The 26663-nt window shown below is 41.0% G+C and overlaps 1 protein-coding gene across 1 annotated transcript in view; it reads left to right on the forward strand.

Moving 5' to 3' along the window:
* Window positions 1-26663, forward strand: part of WDR36 (WD repeat domain 36) — a 59629-nt gene that overhangs the window by 28291 nt on the left and 4675 nt on the right. Inside the window, exons 16-21 of the mRNA XM_061623858.1 lie at window positions 7356-7435; window positions 17412-17519; window positions 18110-18207; window positions 21053-21195; window positions 21479-21598; window positions 22399-22480. Of these exons, the coding sequence (XP_061479842.1) occupies window positions 7356-7435; window positions 17412-17519; window positions 18110-18207; window positions 21053-21195; window positions 21479-21598; window positions 22399-22480 (631 nt within the window). The remainder of the gene's footprint in view (window positions 1-7355; window positions 7436-17411; window positions 17520-18109; window positions 18208-21052; window positions 21196-21478; window positions 21599-22398; window positions 22481-26663) is intronic.

The raw sequence follows: 26663 nt of genomic DNA on the forward strand, positions 1-26663 counted from the left end.
GGAGGCTACATGTGCCTGCTGTAGAACAAAAAGGTAGGGGAACCCTGAAAAAGAATGATACTGTTCACAGTGTTTTCTTTGTTGAAAGGAAAGGGGCTTCCCCTCTGCCCAGTGCCCACCCACCGAATCCCTTCCCTTTCCTCCCTCCACCTCCCCTTCCTGGCCTCCGCCCCCCACCCCTTCCCCAGGTCAGTTTCACCTATCCTAAGCATGATTGCACAGGAGTAAATCCCATTGCATTCAATAAGCTTGCAAATGATTAAACCTGCCCTCCCTCCTATCCCCTCCCTCTTGCCCCTGCCCTCCCCCTTCCTTCACCCCACCCTTCCATTCCCCTCCCCCTCCCCCATGGTCAATTTTACCTGCCCTAGGACTATGACCTGGGAGACCAGGGTTCGAATCACTACACAGCCATGAAGCTCACTGGGTGACTTTGGGCCAGTCACTGCCTCTCAGCTTCAGAGGAAGGCAATGGTTTATAAACCACCTCTGAATACCGATTACCATGAAAACCCTATACATAGGGTCACCATAAGTTGGAATTGACTTGAAGGCAATTAATTTCATTTTCAAGCGTGATTGCATGGGAGTAAATCCCATTGAACTCAATAAGCATGCAAATGGTCAAACCTGCCCTCCTCTCCTCCCTTTTGCCCCTTCCCCTTCCTTCATCCCTCCCCTTCCAACCCCCTGCTTCCCCCTACCCTCCTTCTGCTCCCCTTTCTCTTTCCCTCTACTCTCCCCTCCCCCTCCTCCCCCATGGTCATCTTTACCTATCCTAGCCATGATTGCATGGGAGTAAATCCCACTGAACACAAATATGCAAATGATCAAACCTACCCTTCTCCTCTCCCTCCTGCCTGCTGCCATCCCCCCTCCCCATCCCCTGTGGTCAGTGTCACCTATCCTAAGCATGATTGCATGGGAGTAAATCTCACTGAACTCAATAAACATGCAAATGATCAAACCTCCCATCCTCGTCCACCTCCTGCCTACTCCCCTTCCCCTACTCCCCTCTCAGTCCCCTGTGGTCAGTTTCACCTATCCTAAGCATGATTGCAGGGGTGTAAATCACACTGAACTCAATAAGCATGCAAATGATGATCAATCCATTCTCAGCAAACCTGCACAGGATCCCATTTCTTACCTCCCGGACTAAAAAGCAGGGAAATTCACTAATAGGCAAAAAGCCTTGTGGTTTAAGAACATACCTATAGCCAACAGATATTTCTATCAAACTTTAAAAAGCAGGGAAATTAGGCAGCTATAGTGAATGCACCAGGAGAGCAGGAGACCTGAACTCCTCTCTGAGATATTGTACTGTCCTACACATTTGTCAAAATGCAAACACAGTTTGGGTTGGTCTTTCACAGTCCAATCCACTTCCTGTGTAGCTTGGATGAATTTGGGAACATGTGCCCCTGAGCATGTGGTGAGTGGTGGCAACACCTGCAGTCAGCCTAAATAACAGAAACAAGACATGTGCTGTGCTGATCTTGTTTTAGCAGGGGAGAAGCAACTATATTAAAACAGTTGATCCCATTCTGATAGTCACTTTAAATATGTTTGATTTACCATGCAATTTTAGTGAAGTTTCCTATAGTAATTCATTTTCTTTTGCTTCTGTTTCTGTGAGTATGTGAAGTACAGCAACACTTTGCAATGCTAAAAAAAAGTTCCAAAAAGAGTTGTGGAATAATGGCACTGACTATTCTGCAGAATAGTTTCCAACGGACATGAGTGTCTCAGTTTGCACAAAATAAAACGGGGAAGTGAAATATATTGTAGCAAAATTCTAGGTGTGCTCTATGTTTAAATGTATGTATGTGTTTTTTAAAATTTGATAGAAATATTTGTTAGCTATAGGTATGTTGTTGTTGTTGTTGTTGTTATTATTATTATTGTTATTATTATTATTATTGAATTTATTAGTCGCCCATCTGGCTGGTTCACCAGCCACTCCGGGCGACGTACAGAATAAACAATACATTAAACATTAAAATTTAAAAACAACAGTAAAAGCCGAGGCCATCCCAAAAGCCTTCCTGAAGAGCCATGTCTTCAGGGTCTGGCGGAAGCTCATCAAAGAAGGGGCATGACGGAGATCATTTGGGAGAGAATTCCAAAGGGTGGGGGCCACTATTGAAAAAGCCCTCTCTCTGGTCCTCACCAGTCTGGCTATTTTAACCGGTGGGATCGAGAGAAGGTCTTCTGAGGCTGATCTTGTTGAGCGGCATCCCTGGCGATGTTGGAGGCGCTCCTTCAGATAGATTGGTCCAAAACCGTATAGGGTTTTAAAGGTCAAAGCCAACACCTTGAATTGGGTTCGGTAAGCAACCGGTAGCCAGTGCAACTCCTTCAGCACTGGAGTGATGTGATCTTGTCGGCGGTTACCTTTAATCAGACGAGCCACCACATTCTGTACCAGCTGCAACTTCCGGACCGTTTTCAAGGGTAACCCCACGTAGAGTGCATTACAGTAGTCTAGGCGTGTTCTTAAACCACAAGGTTTTTTGACTATTAGTGAATAGATACTCTAGCTTTTTTACTAGTCCACAAAAATATTATATTTTTTGCCACTTCTGTAATATTTTTAACTCATGCTATTGCCACATTAATCTCCCCTGCCATTCTGGAGAGTAGACGTGAAATATCTGCATTTATCAGGATATTTGTAAGTTGCATTTTGTTTGTTGTTGTTGTTATGTGCCTTCAAGTCGACTACAACTTATGGCGACCCTATGAATCAGTGTCCTCCAATAGCATCTGTCGTGAACCACCCTGTTCAGATCTTGTAAGTTCAGGTCTGTGGCTTCCTTTATGGAATCAATCCATCTCTTGTTTGGCCTTCCTCTTTTTCTACTCCCTTCTGTTTTTCCCAGCATTATTGTCTTTTCTAGTGAATCATGTCTTCTCATTATGTGTCCAAAGTATGATAACCTCAGTTTCATCATCTAACTTCTAGTGATAGTTCTGGTTTAATTTGTTCTAACACCCAATTATTTGACTTTTTTGCAGTCCATGGTATATGCAAAGCTCTCCTCCAACACCACATTTCAAATGAGTTGATTGTTCTCTTATCAGCTTTTTTCACTGTCCAACTTTCACATCCGTACATAGAGATTGGGAATACCATGGTCTGAATGATCCTGACTTTAGTGTTCAGTGATACATCTTTGCATTTGAGGACCTTTTCTAGTTCTCTCATAACTGCCCTCCCTAGTCCTAGCCTGATTTCTTGACTATTGTCTCCATTTTGGTTAATGACCGTGCCAAGGTATAGATAATCCTTGACAAGTTCAATGTCCTCATTGTCAACTTTAAAGTTACATAAGTCTTCTGTTGTCATTACTTTAGTCTTTTTGACGTTCAGCTGTAGTCCTGCTTTTGTGCTTTCCTCTTTAACTTTCATCAGCATTCATTTCAAATCATTACTGGTTTCTGCTAGTAGTATGGTATCGTCTGCATATCTTAAATTGTTGATATTTCTCCCTCCAATTTTCACACTTCTTTCATCTTAGTCCGATCCCACTTTCCATATGTTCTGCATATAGATTAAATAAATAGGGTGACAAAATGCACCCCTGTCTCACACCCTTTCTGATGGGGAATCATTCCGTTTCTCCATCTTCCCTCCTTACAGTAGCCTCCTGTCCAGAGTACAGGTTGCGCATCAGGACAATCAGATGCTATGGCACCCCCATTTCTTTTAAAGCATTCCATAGTATTTCATGATCTCAGTCAAAAACTTTGCTGTAATCTATAAAGCACAGGGTGATTTCCTTCTGAAATTCCTTGCTCCGTTCCATTATCATATGTTTGCGATACGATCTCTGGTACCTCTTCCCTTTCTAAATCCAGCTTGGACGTCTGGCAGTTCTCGCTCCATATATGGTAAGAACCTTTGTTGTAGAATCTTGAGCATTACAGTAGGGGCCCACTCATATGGTGGGTTACGTTCCGGACCCCCGCTGAAAAGTGAAAACCGCTGAAAAGTGCAACTCGTTGGATAGAATTGGCGCGCAATGCCTGAAAACTGCCGTAAAAGCAGAACAAGCACCGTATGAGTGGGGCTTTAGTCTAAGTGAGACCGCCGCATTAGCGAAGCACTGTAAAGCGGGGCTCTACTGTACTTTACTTGCATGGGATATTAAGGCAATACGATAATTACTGCATTCCCTGGGATCCCCTTTCTTTGGAATTGGGATATATATTGAATACTTCCAGTCTGTGGGCCATTGTTTAGTTTTCCATATTTCTTGACAAATTTTTCTCAAAATTTGGACAGATTCAGTCTCAGTAGCTTGTAGCAACTCTATTGGTATGCCATCTGTTCCTGGTAACTTGTTTCTTCCAAGTATTTTAAGGGCAGCTTTCACCTCACATTCTAAAATTTCTGGTTCTTCATCATATGGTTCCTCCATGAATGAATCTGTCATCCTGGCATCTTTTTTATAGAATTCTTCATTGTATTGCTTCCATCTTCCTTTTATTTCATCTTGGTCAGTCAGTGTGTTTTCCTGTTGATTATTCAACATCCCTACTCGTGGTTTAAATTTCCCTTTCTTTTCTTTTATCTTTTGGAATAGGGCTCTTGTTCTTCCCTTTTTGTTGTCCTCTTCTATTTCTATACAATAACTACTGTAGCAGTTCTCTTTGTCCCTACTTACTAGTCGCTGTATTGTTGCATCTAGGGCTCTGACTGTGTTTCTATTTGCTTTTGCTTTGTTTCTCTAACCATTTTAAGAGTTTCTTCAGTCATCCATTGAAGTCTTTCTCTCCTTTTAATTACAGGTATTGTCTTTTTGCATTCTTCCCTGATAATGTCTCTGACTTCACTCCATAGTTCTTCTGGTTCTCTGTCAACTAAGTTTAAAGCCTCAAATCTGTTCCTTATTTGATCTTTATGTCCTTCTGGGATGTTATTTAAATTGTATTTTGGCATCATGATTGCTTTGTTGTTGTTCTTTAGCTTTACTCTGATTTTTGATACAACCAGTTCATGATCTGTACTGCAGTCTGCTCCTGGCCTTGTTTTTGCAGGAAGTATGGAACTTCTCCATCTCCTGCTACCAATTATATAATCAATTTGATTCCTATATTGACCATTTGGTGATGTCCACATGTACAGTCGTCTTTTCAGTTGCTCAAAAAATATATTCGCAAGAAACAAATTATTGGCTTCACAGAGTTCAATAAGTCTTTCTCCTGCTTCATTTCTATCTCCTAAGCTCCATTTCCCCACAATTCCTAGTTCTTCTCTGTTCCCTACTTTTGCATTCCAGTCCCTCATGATTAGCAGAACATCTTGTTTTGGTGTGTGATCAATTTCTTCCTGTACTTCTGCATAAAATCTCCCCAATTCCTCTTCTTCTGCGTTTGGAACATAGATGTGGATGATGGTTATGTCCGTAGGTTTCCCGTTTAATCTCATTGATATCACTCGCTCAGTCCTTGCATTGGAGCTGCTAATGCTTTTGCTACATCACTTCTCACTATTAAAGCAATCCCATTTCTTCTTAATTTCTCATGTCCTGCATAAAATATTTTGTAGTTGCCTAATTGAAAATGTCCCATTTCCGTCCATTTTAATTCACTCACACCAAGTTGTTATGTTGATACGTTCCATTTCTTGCTTGACAATTTCTTGCTTTCCCTGGTTGATGCATCTCACATTCCATGTTTCTATTGTGTGCATCATACAACTCCGGACTCTCCTTTCGCATCTGTGCGCATCAGCCTCTGGGCTTCCTTTCAGCTTTTACCCAGTTGCATCATTAGTCACAGTGCTGCTCGTACTTGTCCTTTGTTCTTCCCCAGTAGCTCGCTGAGTGCCTTCTCACCTGGGGGACTCATCTTCTAGCACTATCTCATGTTGCATTTTGGATACTCTGTTCATAGGGTGTTCATGGTAAGAGGTATTCAGAGGTGGTTTACCATTGCCTTCCTCTGAGTTTGGATGCATCTTAGTCTGGTATCTCAGCTTTGACCATTCTGCCTTGGGTGCCCCTGCTACCCTGCTAGCCTGTTGGTCTAGACTTCTGACGGCATTGCTCTTAGCTTCTTCAACACTCTCAAACCCCCTCACCACGTTAAGGTGTGCATCCTAGAGGGGGTGCATTTTGTTAAAGTATATTTTATATGTTTTCAGAAATATCCATAAGTGGTGCTGATGTTTTTACAGCAGGGGAAGGTCCTTTTGGTAATTCCACCACACTCAGAAACTTTAGTGGCTGCTGCCTGGGAGAGGGCATTCTTTGTGGCAACCTCTAAGTTGTGCAACTCCTTCCCCGCTGAAGTGCATCTGGCAACTTAATTGTACAATTTTAGGCAAATTCTGATGACATCTGAGACATATATATTTTTAGAATCCACCCTATTTTGTGATTTTATATTGGTTTTCATTGCTTTTAATGCCATATTTTTAATTTTTTGTAATCTGCCCTGGGACTTCTGGTGAAGGGCAGGTAATAAATGTTTAAGAAGAACAAGAAATCTACAAGAATGTATAAGCATATTATTATTATGTACAGAAGTGAATAATTTTGCCAATGTATAATGTATCCTAGTGGATCTCCATACTGTACAGCTGATACTCTTAAGTCGATTTGGTATTCTAATTTTCAGCATTGGTGAATAGAAAAGAGTCAAGGTTGCCTGTGAATGTAATACAACTCTATTCTATAGATAAAACAGATAACAGATTTCCTTCCCAAATTTTCAAATGGAGGATCCAGGGGTTCAGCTTGTTTTCATAGGATGGTACTTCTTGTCTGAAGGAAGAATCCTTTCTAGGGGGTGGAGTGGGCCAGTGCTGCCTGTTTGAAGATTTACCAATTTGGAAATTTGGGGAGGTAATTGTTATTGCAGCAGATCTTAAATATAGTCATACCTTCTGGATTGATTCTCAAGCTGGTGTTCGGAATTCTCAGTCTGCCACTGAAACAGACTTTTTAGTTGAACTACAACTGCTATTGGCTATGAAGATATCTGGTTCATGCATACTGTATATGTCACTACATCCTAATTTATATATTTTTATGTATTCAGTTTGCTAATGTGCATTGTATGGATAAATATTTATTGATTACAGTGGCTAAGGTACTCATTTTGTCAAGCTATAATTTTAAGTTGTATATTTTTTGTATAGTATAGATTTGTATTACATTCACTCCTTTGTATTTATATATTACTGGTCAGGGAACATACACTCTTGTTTTGGTTTATCTGACTTCCATTGATACCAACCTAACAAGGACTAAGACGAAACTACCTAGTGGTGGATCCAAATTAAAATGTTTATCAGCTTATATGCTGCTGTTACCCAACAAAAGATGAGTGATCTTTTATTGTAGACTTTCAGTTCTGATGGTCGTTGGCTAATAACTGCATCTGTGGACTGTACCATTAGAACTTGGGACCTACCTTCTGGATGGTAAGTAAATTTAGAGATTACAGAACAGCCACTATTTTTATATGTTAAATATGTATACTGTACTATAAAGCATGTTATGTTTGTAATATAGATTATTTATCTTTGAGAGATTTATTTAAAAGTAAGTTGAAACATCTTACACAAAATAGTAATATTTCAAAGTTAAGGCCAGGGAGGGGGAGATTGGGATTATTCATGCTCACATACACATACACATTCTTTCAATATAATTTCTCTTGGCTACAAAAAACTTTCACCTATTGGAGGCACTAGGAGTGTTTTTTAACCATAAATGCTGTGTGGCAGGATGTTTTTGGCAGAAGGGGGTCACAGCTAGGGTGGGAAGGTAAATGAGGGCATAAATTGAGTGTTCCAGTTTTTTAAAAAAGCAATCCCTATTATGGTAATTGAAGCTTGCAGTGGCTGATGCAGATTGCAAGAGGAGTCATTGCCGCCACCCCTGTGTTTCATCTGCTGTAGGGAAGAGGCACCTAGATTTAATTCAGTGCTCTCCCTTCAGTTAATCATTCTTTCATTATGCTTATCATCTGTAGACAGGGATGGAGGAAGGAGGAGGGGCATCCTGCCTACTCAGCCCAACTGAAGATTATGTCATGTATTGGATAGGAAAGGGTGCATGAGCTTAGAACAGGCAGCTCCTCCCTTTCATTAGATCATCACTTTAGTCATGCTAATACTTGTTTGTAAAAATTCCCTTCATAAAAGGTACTTTTTAAAATTTTTAAAATTGAGAGTGATTTTTGTATGGATTAGGCTGCTTTTGCGGTGCTTGAATAGCTTTCGCGGTACTTCTCTATGCAGCCTGGAATGTGTTGTCATCCTTTTACTTGATGAGACTGGAACAGGACAGTCTTTATTATCAGTGGCATGAATTCTTTGTGAGCTATTAAAATGGTTTCTCTCTGTCTATTTGATAATCCCAGTTTGTGTGTTCCAATTTGTGTGTTCTTTAGTTGCTGTTGTCTGATGTATAAAATCCTCTTTCCTCTTCAGAGTTGCTGTGTTGTCTTCTGACCCCTTGCATAACCAAGACCAGGTGTGGGGAACCTTTGGCCCTCCAGATGTTGCTGAACTATAATTCCCGTCAGCCCCAGCAAGCATGCCCAATCGCCAGGGATTATAGGAGTTGTAACTCAGCAACACCTGGAAGGTCAAAGGTTTCCACACCTGCCCTAGACTGCAGAATGTCTTTAAAATAATTAGCCTTTCGATACATTAGGCATTCCATCAGGCATTCTTGTTTGAACTCATTCACCTTTGAACATTACACTGACATTTAAATGTTACATCATTACCCCATCTGGTATGATAGCATCTTTCAGACAGTAACATTGGAAAAGTCCTTCTTTTGGCATCAAATGCAGATTACAAAATTGTTCTCATATATGGAATGAACTGTCAGCAAATTTGTCTTGCATAATGTACTTGTTTTACTGCTATACTAGTGTTAGATTTTCTGCTATCTTATTTAGCCATCAGAGCTATACAGTATGGTGACACAACTCTTGATTCAGTTTGACACTTTGCTAGTTCTAAAAATGTAAGAATGTAGCGTAGTGCTAAACTGTGAAGTAACCTACTATGACACAATTGGGCTAACATTTAAGGTTTCTCATAGGCTTTCATTCTTGTCCAGTCCTACTAACATTTCCTGAAAGTTCAGAAACTCGTATTCCTGTCTTCAGTTGTTGTTTGTACTGTTTTAAAATGATTTTAGCTGCTTTCATGGTGTGTTTCCACATCACTGAGACGTATGTAAAAGTCAATTCATAAATTTAAAAAATAATATCCCAGAGTTCAAAACCACACACATAGTAGTTCTACATCTATCTCTGCTCAGACTCCCAATGTTACTTACATTTGCTGTACTGTTCCACACCTCCCTGCCTAAGAGTCCAGCCTGGATTGGCTCTCACTTCTCCCTTATAGCCCATCCGCTGCCACTACTTGTAGGAGAAAGGGTTGAAAATTTCTAATGAGCTTCAATATTTTGCGGATTTTGGGGAGTATTTGTGCTGGTAAGCAGTTATGGATTTGTCTCTTGAACACAGTTGCACACTTTTTGAATTGACAGATTGCATACACCCATAAAGTAAACATATTTGAAACATCTGCATTATGATCAGCTGTAACCTTCAGTTGTTTATTTTCTCCCTCCAAGGAATGTGGCAGAACAACAGATAGAAAATAGGTAGCTTTGGTTTCAAATTGTCTAGGATATACTTTACTCTTTTATCAGTGACGGATATAAACGTTTCTCTACCCATTTTCTCCATGCCTTGCATAATTTAATACATTGCTATCTGGTCTCTGTCATGCGAGCCTGCATCTAAGATGGCTGTAGAGCAGGGAATTGTGGGGTTTCTTTTTGATAGTGTGGGATCTTCATAGGTTAACATTTGGCTTTTGCTAACCTGCATGAGGTGGCAGTTTTACTGCCCAGCTGCAGGTAATCAAAGGCCCAGCCTAATACATTTTTATCAGTAAAGGGCCTGGTTCCATCAAGGTCGTAAAAATCCTGGGAAGCATCAGGGAGGATGTGCCATTTGGCAGGTGATAAATGAACCGTTACCTCATAAAGAAGTCCCTGATTGGATAATTGTCTCCAGCCTGTTGCTAGAGTATGGGCAGCAAACTCTTTGTTCCGCTCTTGGGTTCCATCATGCTTACTTGATGTTGCCCAGTGAGGTTCCATCTTGCCATCAACTATCCCCTTCTATCTCTCTGAGGAGAGGTGGCTAACCAACTGCAAGCCTTTTTTGTAAGTAGTAGACTAGACTAGCTATTCTTGTTTTTCTATTGTGATTGAACTCTGTGTTTTACCTTGCCCCTCTTGAGTGTGGATATTAAGGAACCATTTTGCTGCTGTTACTGTGCCCCTCTTTTATTCTTTAATAAACTTACTTCTATTTACCAGTGTGTGTTCATTTCAGGAGGGGGTCAGTTCTAAATCTGGCACCTGGACCATTGACCACGACTACTGTGTAATTGGGTGTTTGCCTAAGGCTCCAGGGCAAGGAGTGTCTCCTTGGCTTTTGCCCTGTGGAATTCCTGGCAAGTTTTCTGGGCTCTGAGCATCCCTTTGGCTCAGAGTGGTTAACCAGTATGAAAGGGTGGTGGCGGCTATCTACTCTGCAGGGCTCTTGTGAGCGTGCACAGCCTTGGCAGAGAAGGATATCCCAGGGATTGCCCAGGGTAGGGAATTGGCTCCTGGGACAGTGCAAGTCGGGGGGAGCACCCCCAGCTATCATCACAGTGTCCTCTTACTCGCCTTTTCTCTAAACTAAAAGGCCCCTATGTAACCTTTCTTCATATGGGAGTTGCTCTATTCCCTTGATCATTTTATTTGCCCTTTTCTGAAAAAAAATCCAGCTCTACAATATCCTTTTTAATGTGAGGCAATCAGAACTGTGCACAGTATCCCAAATGCAGGTCCACCACAGATTGTATAACAGCATTATTATATCAGCAGTTTTATTTCAATTCCTTCCCTAATGATTCCAAGCGTGAAGTTTGCCTTTTTCACAACTGCTGCACACTAGATCAACGTCTTCATCAAACTATGCACTACAACTCCAAGGTCTCACTCGTGGTCAGTTACCACCAGTAATCATGAGGGTATACGTGAAATTAATTTTTGTTTTTCCCCCAACATGTATCCATTTACATTTGTTTACATTGAATTGCATTTGCCTTTTTATCATTCCTTCACTCAGTTTGGAGAGGTGCTTTTGGAGCTCTTTGCAATTCTTTTTTGTTTTAACTACCCTGAACAATTTAGTATCATCAGCAAACTTGGGCACCTCACTCCTCACCCCTAACTGCATGGTTTATGAACAAGTTAAAAAGCACAGGTCCCAAAACCAATCACTGTGGGACTCCACTTTCTACATCCCTCCATTGGGAGAACTGTCAATTTATTCCTACTCTCTGTATCATGTTACTTAAGTAGTTCCTGATGCACAAGAGGACCACTTCTCTTATTTCATGACTGGTGAGAGCCAGTGTGGTGTAGTGGTTAAGTAGTGGACTACAACCTGGGAGACCAGGGTTCGAATCCCCACATAGCCATGAAGCTCACTGGGTGACCTTGGGCCAGTCACTGCCTCTCAGCCTCATGAAAACCTTATTCATAGAGTCGCCATAAGTCGGAATCGACTTGAAGGCAGTACATTTACATTTTTAAGCTTACTCAGGAGGCTTTGGTGAGGTACCTTGTTGAAAGCTTTTTGAAAGTCCAAATACAGTATGCCAACTGGATCATCTCTATCTTTAGGTTTGTTGACACTCTCAAAGAACTCTAATAGGTTAGTGAGACAGGACTTAACCCTTGCAGAAGCCATGCTGGTTCTGCTTCCACAAGGCTTGTTCTTCTGGCTTCTGTCATTGGCCAGGGGATCAAGGGCCACAGGGAGGTTACATCCCCTGCCTCCTAGGAAGAACATCATGATAAGGGGAAGAACACCCTGGCCTCATCCATCAACCAAAAGAGAAAGAGCTGCAGGGAATTTGCCCCTCCCTACAAGAAAGAACACTCAGCTCCAATTGTTAGTTGCCCTTGGACTGCAGAACCACAGGGAAGCATGTTCTGGTATCTTCTATCATCCAGCAGACTAAGGACTACTGGGCCAGTTGCCACACCTCTCTAAAAGCAGGATTAGTAGTAAGAGATCATCCTAGCCCAGCTAGATTTAATGCCTATTTTTCTGGCATTTTCAAACTGATTTTCTACCTTTTCCCTTGCACTCCTCTTTCCTTATATGCCTTTTCTTTCAGTTTGTAATCTAGAGGGCAGGGCCTGCCCCCCTCCTTTTTTTGTTTTTGTTGTTAATTGTTGCGAGCAGCTTTGAGAGAATATATTTGTCTGAGAAGCAGGATAAAAGATTAATGAATAACAGGAAGGAAGATGGCCGGGTCGGTTGCAGCTCACTGATGTTGTGCTCTGGTACTTATCTCTTAAAGCTCCTTTAGCAGCTGCTTTTTCTTCTATTTTAACTCCAATATTAATTTTAACCTCTTCACTTTCATCTGTGAAGCAGCCAAAGTGTGGGAGAGATTTGTTTTTGCCTCGGCTTTTGAATGTTTGTTCTTGCTTCCTGCTCGACATGAAGATTAGTCCTCGCAGTCTACTCCGGCTGGGGAGAGGTTTGACTTTCTCTACATCCCACCCTCAAGACTCCTTAGCAGAGGAGGCTCTCACCGAAGCCCTTATCGGAAAAGGACTGTTGCAGTTTATGGCAAGAGAGGTTGTGTAAATTATCCCCTTTACTGCCAGCTCAGAACTCCCCCGTCTTTAATCTGAATATCTGGACCCGTAATTTACCTCGGCTTTCCTGGCGAGATTGCAGAGGTCTATCTTAATTACATCCCCATTAAGTGATGACAGAATATCATGCTCACCAGGAAAAAGTGCAGAGACCTGAGGATTACTCCCAACCTGCAGAGCAGTCCCCCTGAAACACGGAGGAGGCAATTTAAAATCACTCAGTTCTTCAAGCTAGAGGGGGAGAAGGAGAACTACACCAAGCTATGTGAGTTAAAGCAGGATACAATATCATCTATGCAACCTATGCAAACCATGCTGGACTGGCCAGTAGATCTTAAAGGGACAATACAAGAGCCTAGCTTTACTAGGCCATCGATAGACCTAGCCTCAGAGTTGGCCATAGCAGAACACATGCCAACCACAAAGGACCTACAACAGATGGTTGTGGCTGAACCACAAGACAAACCTGAGGTTGAGCTGATTGACCACTATATGCAGAGACAGATCCTTGAGTTCGACGGTAATGTCCCAAACCTGAGACACAAATCCACCTCCACTCAAACAGAAGTAACAGCATCAAACTTGAGACACAAATCCACCTCCACTCAAATAGAAGCAAGGAGATCCCCTAACTAAATGATGGCTCTCCATGATTTGTCAGGAATTGGGTCTCATTAAAAACTTCCTCTCAGAAAGTAGCAATTTGTTAACAACAATGGCCAAGAACTATAGAGTTTCAGGGAGGGGACCCTGGACAAAAGAAACCGAAAGCTGCAGCACTCAGGTTGGGATAACAACTAAGAAAACAGCAAAAAAAAAAAAACCATACTAAGGATGCTAATAAAGAGGGCTTAAAAGGGGAGCGCATAAAACTAAAGAAAAGTAAGAATATTAAAAACATTAAAAAGCGGGAGAAAAAAGCCAATTGTTGTTGGAATAAACATTTAGAGAGACTGGTTAAACTGCTAGACAGCAAGATAAACCCAGATCCTAATAAGACCACCCAGACAGATCCTAAGGGAAAAAAGAAAAAGAGAATAGGATCAAATAACTCTGCCAGTTGGCAACCGATAGAGGAGAAAGAAGTTGGGGGTGAACATCAATCAGAAAATAAAGTAATCAAGGCAACTAAGCTGGAAGAGAAGCAGGATCCATGGACAAATGCACTCAGTGCTAATGCGGGAAAGTATAATGCTGATCCCCGCATCCCTAAGTTGGGCCCCACACATGATTGCACGGAGCCACAGCCAGATAAACAAATGAAAAATAGCTGGAACTTAGTGATAATACCACAAAAACTGGCATTTGTTAATTACCGTAAACCAAAAGGGCTTACTGGCACAGCCAGTACACACACTACACCTTCTACAAATTTCAACTTGCAATAGCAGTGATGGTTAAACTAAAACTTGCCAATATGATACTCATAAATGTATATTTCCGGCCTCAAGGTCCCCAGCCTCAAATAAGACTGAGATGGCAAGGCCTAGAAACCTACATTGGAGATTTATTACAAACCACCTCTGACATGCAAGCGCTTATTGGGGGAGACTTCAATGCCAGACTGGGGTCAAACGATAACGACCTTTATGCACACCATCATGTATGCCCTCCAAATAGGCCCTCCTCTTCCATGATAAATATACGCCAATCTAAAGACAATACTTGCAATTATGCAGGACTTCAGCTAGCCCAGATGACACAATGAATGGACCTGTGTATTCTAAATGGCAGTGTAACAGGTGACACCCAGGAGAATTTACATTTTGGTCAGGTGACAGGATGAGTGTCATCAATTATGTAATTTCCTCCCGTAACTTGCTAAATTTTGTGGTCCATCTGGAAATAGACAGTCGCCCAGACAGTGATCATGTTCCATTGGCCCTGGCTTTAAAGCCTTTAGACTGGCACATGTTTGCAGTAGCCACCTTCCAGCCTAACATTGAGGCTAACATTAGAACCACTAGGATCAGATGGTCCCCGAGGACTGAAAGGGCCTTTACACAGCTTCTATGCATTGACCAACTCCACATGATCCGCTCTTCGATCATTGCAACAGGCCCAAATCAGGAGGTCTTAGATCACTATGATATACTGGTTAAAGAGCTGAAGGACCACCTATCAGCAAACTGCACAGGGAAACTACGAACCAACCAACTCAGATCTAAGAGCTAGTTCAATCATGAGTGTATTGCTCCAAAAAATGCTCTCATTGTTAATTCAGGTTGTATAAGAAAAATCCCTCAATGGTACCGTTGAGCGACTTAATATACTGTAAAAAACAATATAAAATCTTGCTTAAGGCAAAAAAGGTGAGCGCACAATGAGCAGCATGTGAACAGCTGATCTGTGCAGTCAAGTCCAATGATACAGCTTCCTTTTGGCGTTTAACTGCAACTTCATCTAATTCTGGCCCATTGCGTTTTGACTGTCACATCCCTTCTGAGGCTTGGGAAGCCCACTTTCGTGGATTGTATACAGAGGAGGAGTCATCAACCTTACCGCTGGAATGCACTCTTGGATCTCTACCCGAATGGCCCCGTCTCAGTTTCTGAGATAACTGACCTGGTAAACCAACTAAAACCAGGCAAGGCACCAGGCTATGATTAATCCCCCCAGAGCTCATTAAAAGAAATATCGAATGGTGGGCCCCAATACTAGCCAACCTCTTTACCTATATAGACAAAAATGCTCACATCCCCCCTGACTGGGGCCTGGCTGTTATCATTCCCATTTTTAAAAAGGGAAGGAAAGATAACCCAGCAAACTATTGCCCAATTAGTTTACTGTCCATAAGCAGCAAGCTATATGCTAGACATCTTTATTGGAAACTCCTAGCTTGGATGGACCACAAAAATATTCTAGTTGACCAACAGGCTGGATTTAGAGCAGGCTGATCCAGAATGGACCAGGCACTAATTCTGCAGCACTTAGTGGAAAAATATAGCAGCAAACCCAAAACATCTGTTTGCTGCCTTCGTTGACCTCAAATCTGCCTTTGATTCTATCTCCCGAAACAAACTCTGGCAAAAACTTGAGGCGTCGACCGTCGCTTGCTACTCCTCATGTATAAACTACACGAAAGCACCTCCTTAAGAATCAGGTGCAATCCAGAAGGCCTCCTTTCAAGCCCTGTTCCAACCTCTAAAGGAGTAAAGCAAGGATGCATACTAGCCCCACTGCTGTTCAATTTTTATATAAATTCACCCTACAGCTCTTGACTCCCTAAATATACATCCTCCAAAGCTAGCCCACAGGCACCTATCAGTGCTACTATATGCTGATGATGCAGTAATTTTGTCCCAGTCACCTATAGGACTGAAGAGAGCCTTGCGAGTCCTTGCACAATACTGCCATGATGAACAGTTACAAATAAACTACCAAAAAACAAAAGTCATGGCCTTTGCTAAAAGACTGATGATGTACAAATGGTCTATAAGTGGACACAAGATTGAACAGGTAAAGACTTTCAAGTATCTGGGTGTTGTTTTTCAGGCAAATGGCAGCCGGAAGGCCCAAGCAGAGTACGTTGCCCAGTCAGCCCAAAGGAGTGCTTTTGCCATATTAAACTTTATCCGCACCAGAGGCGGCCATTACGTACCAGTGGCAATAAAGCTGTTCAAGACTAAGTCTTTAACGCAGCTTTTATAGGGAGCACAACTTGGCCCTTATCCCAGTTTTATGCCTCTGCAAGTGGTACAATCCAAATTTTTGAGGGCTGTCTTCCAAGTACCCCATTGTGTCCCAAATGTTGTCTTATGATTAGAGGCTGGCCTGCAAAAGGTCGAAACCAGGGTTTGGCTTGCTATTTTCAAACTCTGGCTGAAATTAATCATTTTTCCAACTGGTTTGGCCCCACTAACACTACAGGACAAGTTCCAGTCATTATGGAAACAAACCTTGCCTCAAAAGCTCCAGCTATATGGTCTTTCCCTGGGCTACCTCATTTCCCAAGGATATGATATGGCGTGGTCAACATTTAGGCAACGCATTGCTGATATCGAACACCAACAAGACTTGGACTTGTCCTCTAAGTATGCCTCAATAGATAGAGCGCTACATTTCAACAAGCCCTCAAATTATCTTTCTACACTCTCGGTCCAAAAACATTGCAGAGCTTTCACACTGGCACGTTTCAATGTCCTCCCTTCTGTTGTCCTGGAGGGCAGATATATATAAAAAAACCTACTACGATCGTAAGTGCCCTTGTGACGCTGGAGAGGTGGAAACAGTGACCCACGTCCTCCTACACTGCCCATTTTATTCTGATCTATGAAGATCTTTAATTGTACCTCTCCTGTCGAATACCCCAGGACGATCAGACGCATTTTATGTCCTCCTACTTCTTTCTGATCAAAATACTTTTATTACTTCCAGTGTTGCCAAATTTTGCGCTGCAGCGATCAAAATTTGCCGTGAACTGACTCCAGCCACCTTGTAATTTCTGGTTGTTCTGTTCTGTTTTGTTTTATATTGGATTTTATAACTGTGCCTTTTATAACTATGCCTTTGATAATTTTATTTTATAGTACTGTGTTTTAACAATTTTATCTGACTATCTCATGCTGGTCACTGAATGTAACAATAAATAATTGAATGAATAACAGCAGTTACTGGTTTCATGCATTAAATAATCAGTAACTGAATGTATGAACTGATTACATGATGAACTGTTTTTTCTCTTTGCAGCCTTGTTGACTATTTCCTATTAGATTCAGTGGCGGTAAGCATTGCTATGTCTCCTACTGGAGATTTCCTAGCTTCTTCCCATGTGGATGATCTTGGAATTTACTTATGGTAAGTCTGCCAAATATATTCTGAGCATGTCAATTTTTAGAGCAGAACTATGACATTAGACTACCCATTTCTATTGTTGGATTGTTCCATTGCACATTACTAAAAGCTGCAAGTTCTGCTGTTTGGAAAATTCCTCTTTAATGTATTTTTTCTGTTGGGTCAGTTAAATATTCTGGGACTGTTTTCTTAATATAATGAAATTCTAAGAATATTCTGCTTATGCCAGTTGAACTTGCTTTTATGATTTAGACTAGGATTCAAAAAGGATTTTTCCTTCCTCCCTCCCTCCCCCCCTTTTTAATAGTAGCCTTCTATGGCTAGGTAAAAAAAAAACACTTCTGGAATTCTCTTGATCTTCAAAATCAGTTTGTCTTGTGACATGGTGGGGTCTGGTGTTCAGGAAGTATTAGGGGCATGGAAGGTAGTTATTAACTGGACTTCAGTCAATATTCTTAGGACTATCAACAATTTTGTTCTAAAACCTCCATTAATTGCTTTTAGCTACAGCAAACAGAGCCACAAATGATATGGTGTGCTTTCTTTCTCCCCCACAAGCCAAAATACCAGTTTCTTCTGTCTTGATATTACAGGTCTAACCGTTCCTTGTATTCGCTTGTCTCTTTGCGTCCACTTTCACCAGATTATGAGCCTTCCGTTGTAATGCTTCCTGGAACCTGTCCAGCTCAAGGTAGTATCGTGGTGGTTGTTATTTTTGCCAGATTGGTTCAGTTTTTTAAAATATTTGTTGATTCGTAACCAGATCAGTTATGCATCCTGTGTAAATTGACAGCTTGCAGACTTTTAGACTAGTGAAAGGTTGTACTAAAAATATTTTAAACTCCCTTGTGTTCTAATATAACCATCAAACTGAAATTCTTAGAGCAGGGATCTGGAAATTATGACCTTCCAGATGTTTCTGGACTACATTTCCCATCATCCCTGACCATTGGCCATGATTCCTGAGGCCCATGGGAGCTGGCATTCATTTGGAAAGCCACAGGTTCCTCATCCTTGCCCTAGAATGCATAACCAGTTGCACTTAGTAATCATCCTATATCTGAAGGCCCATTTGGAGCACTTTGGTTACAGATAGTGAGTACTGTCTAATCTAATTGATTGCAATTTTTATCTTTCTCCATTAACTATGATGCATCAGATAATCTAAAATATACCATGATAAAATGAGGTATTAAAATTGATTAGCCCACATCCCTGGCTGTTGAAGGCCAGCCCAAGCAGAATTTTATACATTAGCATCAGGAGTCACTTCACAGAACACAAAAGGATAGTTCCCTGCCTCAAGGAGCCTACAACCTAAAACTCAATATTGAGCAACGAGAGGAAGAGGTGGGATGTGAATGCAGGTGTAAACGGGGAAAGGATATGCAATTTTTTCAGTTATATGCTTAGGTTTGGTTACAGGCTTTGGCAAACCTCAAGGGAAATTGTGGAGCAGCCCCTGAGAATGCATCTGTGTGTGCCCTTCCTCTTAGAATTTGAAACAAATACCACAGTCAAGGGGCTGTCAGTTAATCTTGTGATGCAAAAGGCATCCTCTGAGCTATGTAGGTTCCAGCTATTATATTAAAATCTACACACTGAATTAGGAATATAATGGGGAGCTGGCATCAACACTGAAAGATAGATGTACAGTATGTTTGGTGCCCATTCCACTATAGGCAGGAGGTTGTTGTAAGAAGAGCCCTGCTGAATGAGACCAGAGGCCTATCTAATTGAGCATCCTGTTTTCCACAGTGGGCAGCCAGATGCCTCTGGGATGCCCACAAGCAGAGCAGGTTCTGTACCAGCTGACAGTCACCAAGGCCAACCTCTCAGAGAGTGCACTACAGCCCTCTAGTAGGTCAAGAAGTTTAGGTGTGACAGCTTTCTATCAAATGGAAAAGATTGTAGTCCATACCAGATGAGGTTAGCAGAGGGTGTTTTTGATCCCTGTCACAGGCTGCTCTTGCAAGTGTAGCTGTAGTTCCAAGAGCATGGTAACAGTGCAAACCTGAGAGGCTTCCCTGCCCCAAGTTGGAGGACCTGCCAATTTATCACTTCACTTTTGTATAGATTCAAGCCCTTTTAAGTATATTTTTAATATATGAACAAAAAGCCACATTTTTTTTGTAGAGAGTGCTACAGAAATTACATTGTGATGTAGGCATTCCCATGTAACAGGTTGCTCTATGGTGCATTAGTGACATTTCAAGTCCACACAGAATATCTCACAGTTTTGCCAGTTACTGGGATGATGCAGTCGGCATTCACATATCTTAATTTGTATTGAAAGCAGAACTTAGGTAATGGTGAGAAAATTACAAAAACAAAATTTGTAATGAAACTGAAAGCAATCCAGTTTCATATCTGTGCAGAAGGATTCAGATGTAGATGCTACTTTGGATTTATGCCCTGAAGCAGACAGGCACCTATATGTTCTTTTCAACAGAGTTATGAAAATGACATCTTTATTGCTGCTGATTCTGTGTTCTTGTTAAGTATATATTTTATACTCTTTTGTTTTACTTTGTGGCTTTGTTTTTAAGCCACTTTGGGCAGGGGTTCAAGGAGCAGCACAGGGCTGTTTCCAAAAGGGAAACTCTTTTCCTCTCCTGGAACAAGGGGCACCTCACCATCCATCAGCTGATGCTCTAGCAAAGGAACAATGAGGAGCTCACTTTAACTTTCCAGTTTTTCCTTTGAAGCCATGTCAGTACCTGACCCACACCTGATGTCACATTACATAAGGTGTACACCAGGTGGGTGTAGCTGGGGGGAAGACTGCGTTGTGGGCCAATTTGGCCCATGGCCTGGAGATTCCCCACTCCTGCTCTAAAAGGTCAGTTTTGATTCTAAAACACTGATATTTTTATTTGCCTTGTTCAGTGAAGACCAAATTTTGAAATTACCTGAAAGGGATGGAGAGACTTTCCCTTTGTTGTACCTGGCATACCTCCATTCAGTTTCAGCTGTTTCAGGAAGAGTTTAGAAGCTGTGTAATGCTGCGCTCCTTTTGTGTGTTGGGGGGAGAAGTACCTTTTTGACAGTGCTACAGAGCAACTAAGACTTCAGGAAATGAGACCATCCAGAATCATTCATGGGCACCTTTTATTATTGCCATCCTTTTATCAGGAAGGGATGACTTGGGGGTTGGGGCAAGGGGAAGAGTTAAACAACCATGTATGTAGTTGGTGCAGGCATGAAATCCTTGACCAAGGAAATGCTGCTGCACATCAGAGAGGTCAATTCAAAGGAATTGTGAAGACTTCCAAGTATGCTTTTCCATCCATGCTGCAGGAATGTGCATCCTCGGGTTCTGTGTCTGATTATATGTGTGTGGTTGTTGTGTGCAACTGCATCTGGGTTGTTTCTGGTTTGTTCTCTGCACAGATTTAACATTATTATTCCAATATAGTTGTATAATTAACCAACTATGTTAACCTGAATGTCATTCACAATTTATTTACTGTCATTGGAATGTGTTTTTCCCAATGTTGTTAAAACATTTTTTCTGTCTGTTTCCATTTCTAAAGATGTGGATGTCACAGAACAGGAAGAAATAAGTGATGAGATGATAGAATACGATTCTCCAGAGCAACTGGGAGAAACATTAGTGACCCTTTCTATGCTGCCGAAATCTAGATGGAGGAACCTGCTCAATCTTGATATTATTAAGGTAACATTTTCATGGTATATATTACAAGCTTTCTGATTAGGACCTGTTGCTCTCATTTTACATATTGTGTGGTTGTGTTATGCTGGATGCCCCAAAGACTTGGCAAAATGTCTTCATAGCTGTGGTCTAGGATAACTTCTGGGGTGCTTTTAGGTTTCACAAAAAACAGTCTACATTTAATGTACTAGGTAAGATTCTAATGCTTTCATAGCTGGTACGTTAATTCTTGTAGTTGCAATATGAATATGAAATTATTTGATAGTGTAAAATCTCCCATTCACAGCAAAAGAATAAACCCAAAGAGCCACCAAAAGTGCCAAAATCTGCACCATTCTTCATCCCCACAGTTCCTGGCCTCATACCACGATACGCTTCTGTTGAACATGAAAATGACGGACATCAGGTAAAAAGGGAGCTGATAATACCACATGTCTTCACCATGTTGAACTCCTCTCTTTCTGTCAGGATTTGTGATTGTCTCTTGGAAAGTATTTCTGATGTAATGGGTGCTAAATCCGTGAATTGCATTACCAAGCTTATAGTTCATTTGTAGTTTACAGCATTTTTTTTCATCCAGGTACAACATCTTTGAAAAAACAACAGTCTTGTGGCACCTTAACCACACAATTACTGGATATTAAAGTGATGATGTAGATAATTATCTTCAATCTAATACATGAAACTGACTTTAACTATTGGGCACCATCATATCTTACTCTTCTGTTATGTCTAAGACCTCTTTCTCAGTAAGCTCTAATCATAAATACATTGCTAAATATTGTGCAGTTTGATAATACAGGTAAACTTTTAGTCCTCCTCTATCTTAAGCTTTCTGAAGTGTCCTCAGAGAAATCCTTGTTTTGATTTCTCCAGATAAACTCCCTTTCTTCCTTTTTTATGGGATGCATCTTTGTGTGTATGTGCATGAATGTGTATAATTCTGAAACAAAAGTAGAAGAGCTGATGTAAGAATATTTATCTTATTGGATGAGATTCCTCCTAATTATGACAGTCAAATGTAGCCAGTCTTTAGTATGACATTGTAATGTAAAGGGTACATAATTCAATGAAGCTAACATTCCAAATTTCTAAATAAATAATAACTCTTGTAAGCACGTTATGTTTAAAAAATGTGCAAATGCCTTTGCCCATTAAAGTAATCTTTCACGATTTCAAGTGACAACCTTTTTTAATATATTCCAGTCAAAAGTAGTAAATCTTGGAGTACTGGCACAAAAATCTGAGTTCCACTTGCAGCTTGAAGAAGCCCTGAAGAACAGCAACTGTAAGTTATAGTATGAAATGAATAAATTTATGTCTTGACATGAATCCTGTCAATTTTGTATAAAGAGGGAGAAGAGGTATATATTTTCCTTTACTCCAAATATTATTGTGGTAACGAAGTGGACTTTTTAAGACTAGAACAGATTGTCTTCAAAGCAGATATTAGGAGAAATTATAACTTAATGTTGGCCGATTCGGGAATGACATTTCAGTACTGTACAGTGTGTTCGGAACCCTTGAGCATCTGTAGCAGGGCATTCCCCTAAACTTCAGAAATTCTACCAATATGCAGAACTTAATATTATACTTTAGGAAAAGCTTAAACACCCCAGGCCCACTCAATCCCTAATATTCCCATATGTTGTCATAGTGGCGTTACTATGCTTTTGGTCCTTATTTACGTCATCAGTTCCAATGTGTCTATATGGCCTTCATGCTGCTATTTCTTTCTGGTTCCTTCCCACTTACATCAGTAGCAACTGGGAACGGGAAGCAGTTAATCTATAAAATGAGATAACAGTTGCTATTATGGGGGAAAGGGAAGACTTGTTTCATAACAACACATACCTAGCATACCCTTGAGCCAATTCCACAATAATTGGACTTTTTGAAGCTTTCAATACTTTAGGAAATTTCGTAATTCCGTTTTGTGGGTACATGTCATCTGGACATTGCTTATGTCAGATCTTCTGCATTGACAAATGGTTAGCCAATGATCTATGTGAGCACAGAAATGAGCATGCGGTAGCAAAGAACTGGAGTGTGTATGATGCTCTACAACAACAGAGCTTAAAGAGTTGATCAAGAAAGCTAGATGGGAAAGAAGAGCTAGGATCATCTGATGGAGATGAGAGTAAACTTTTACATGATGTAGGACAGTTTCTTTGGATTCTTTGGTTGTAATTTGGAACTATTCCACTAATTCCCACTGTTCTTTTCCAGTGTGTGTACACATCAAACTTATTTATTTATTTATTATTTGAGTTATATCCCGCCCTTCTTCCCAACAGGAGCCCAAGGCGGCAAAATACAATATTTAATGACCACATATTCTTGTACTGACACTGACTTGTATTTTGTTACATTTGCAATCGGTGTAAATATGTGGAAGGGAGTAGCTCAATGGTAGAGCACATACTTTGCATGCAAAAGATTCCAGGTTCAATCCTTGGCATCTCCAAATAAGGCCGAGAAAGATTCCCATGTGAAACTCTGGACACCCACTTCAGTCAGTACAGACCACAGATGGGGAAGCTGTTGACCTCCATATCTTGTTGGACTACAACTCCCATCACTCCATTCCATTGGTAATGCTGGATGGGGCTAATAGAAGTTGGAATCCAATATCTGGAGCACCACAGATGCTCCTGTGTATACACCCATTCCTGGTGTAGATCTGATCTAGATGGACCAGAGTCTGACTCAGTATTAGGTACCTTCTTATGTTCTCTGGGAATCTCAGTTAAGGGTTAAATTGAGGAACAGTGACTTCCCCTGAAAACTTCAGAATGTATTGGTCTTGGACATGGAAGGCCAAAATTGGATGTGGTATTTTCAGATGCAGATCTACATGTATTTATTAATAGCATTTTTATCCAAACTTTCTGAAAAAACAAGGCATCTTACAGTTGAAAACATTTAGTAAAATTGATTTTTTGATATAAAGTCTACCAAAAAATACATTTTCATTAGATCGGCTTAGCCCCCCACCACAAAATAAATAAACACGGTTACTTTGAAACTGCACATTCTTTGTCAGGCTTGGAAAAATAAAATGTTACATGTATAGACTAATAGTAATTTATGTCTTGTGCCCTTTAGAGCAAGTAGAGAAGAAAGTTTTGAGTAGAAAATACACTGATTGGATTAGAATTGACTAGAGTGTCTAAAAGGGATTGGGAGTTATTCAAAAACATGGATAGAAAAGCAGGGACTAAATAATTGATTACTGGTTTGCTGTTGGTATGTTTCACAGATAATAAAGAGTGTTTACGGCTAGTCCCTTAAGGCTTAAGTTTTATCCTGCTTCTGCCATCCCAGTCTGTTATTTCATCTTGCATTGTACTGGTAATGCCCTCCAATTACTATTAAGAAAAGAAATAGAAATGGACTGCCTTCAAGTTGATTCCTACTTATGGCAACCCTATGAATAGGGTTTTCATGGTGAACGGTATTCAGAGGTGGTTTACCATTGCCTTCCTCTGAAGCTGAGAGGCTTCACTCGATGGGACTTGGAATAATATGGTCATGGCTTTCAAAGCCATGCCTGACGGAGGTCTGAACGTTGCGTTTATTGAGGAAAAACTGTCCCTGTGTCGTGAATCCCTGGCAGACAGTGACTGGCCCAAGGTCACCCTGTGAGCTTCATGGCAGTGTGGGGATTCAAACCCTGGTCTCCCAGGTCATAGTCCGACCCTCTAACTACTATGCCACACTGGCTCTCATTAAGAAAAGAAAGCATGTCTAAATCTGCCTCTCTTGCTGTTGCTCACCTTTTTAACTAAAGTGGCTTCTGTAAATGTGTATGCTTGTGATTTTTTAAGTTGGTATCTGCTTATCTCTCCAACAGTGTTAGTACTAGACATCTTGTTTAAAGCAGTAATCTCCTGTAATTTGACTAATTTCAAAATATGACATGAACTAAAACCATTAAATAGAGCTGCTGTCAAGCTTTCTTTGGTGTGTTATGCATTGTGAAGTTGAAACACTTTGTGATTCACCTCAAAAGTAGGAAATGTCTATTACTCCATCAGTTCAAGTTGAGATTTTCCTCAGAGCCACTTCTAGAGAGGCTTGTAGGAACAGTTACTAACGATTCATGATAGTTCTGGAGTATGAGTAAGTGCTCATTGGAAATTTCTTTATAGGTGTTATCTTCTTCAGTGTAACCCTCCTTCGTACAATGGAAGCGGAGCTGTGCTCTGTAGCTGGCCCTGCCCTTGACATCATGTCTGGCTCCACCCCTCAAATGTCCACATGTTGAGTAAAGTTCTGAAAGGGGAGCCGATGGAGGCTCCTCTATGCAGCCAGGGATCCCTTTTGCATGAAGAGCCTCCATACATACCAATTTGACTGCTTCCACCTGTGGAACTTGCATTTTTCCAAGTGCCACATAATGTTCATTCCACATTTGTTAGGAGTCGATCTTTATTGGAATTCCCTGCCTATTGACACCACGGAGGTGCCCTTGCTATATTTTATTTATTTATTTTTATTTATTTATTAGATTTATATCTCACCTTCCCAGTAGGAGCCCAGGGTGGCAAACAAAAGCATCATTTTAAAAGCATTTAAAATATAAAAACAGACTTTAAAGTATATTAAAACAAAACATCGTTAAAAAAAATCTTTAAAAACATTTTAAAAACATATTTTTAATATAAAAACATATTAAAAAGCAATTCCAACAGACGCAGACTGGGATAAGGTCTCTATTTAAAAGGCTTGCTGAAAGGGGAAGGTCTTCAGTAGGTGCTGAAAAGATTACAGAGATGGCACCTATCTAATATTTAAGAGGAGAGAATTCCAAAGAGTAGGTGCCACTACACTAAAGGTCCGTTTCCTATGTTGTGCAGAACGGACCTCCTGATAAGATGGTATCTGCAGGAGGCCCTCACCTGCAGAGAGCTGTGATCGACTGGGTATATAAGGGATAAGAGTTTTTCAGGTATCCTAGTCCCAAGCTGTATAGGGTTTTGTACACCAAAACTAGAACCTTGAATTTAGCCCGGGAGCTAATAGTTAGCCAGTGCAATTCTTTCAGCAGCAGAGTGGCATGTTGGTGATGCCCTGCCCCAGTGAGCAGTCTTGCCGTTGTATTTTTTGCTGCAACTTCCAGACCAACCTCAAGGGCAGCCCCACATAGAGCACATTGCAGTAATCCAGCCTGAAGGTTACCAGTGCATGGACAACAGTGGTCAGGCTGTCCCAGTCCAGAAACAGTCACATCTGTCTTACCAGCTGAAGTGGTAAAACGCACTCCTAGCCACTGAGGTCACCTGGGCCTCTAGTGACAAAGATGGATCTAGGAGCACCCCAGGACTATGGACCTGCTCTTTCAGAGGGAGTACGACCCAATGCATAGCAGGCAACTGACCAATTGTCTGGACTTGGGAACCACCAGCCCACAGTCTTGCTAGGATACAGACTGTTTGTTGATCCTCATCCAGCCCGGCAGTGGTCCA

Source organism: Rhineura floridana, chromosome 1 (genome assembly GCF_030035675.1).
Source record: "Rhineura floridana isolate rRhiFlo1 chromosome 1, rRhiFlo1.hap2, whole genome shotgun sequence".
Taxonomy (NCBI): Eukaryota; Metazoa; Chordata; class Lepidosauria; order Squamata; family Rhineuridae; genus Rhineura; species Rhineura floridana.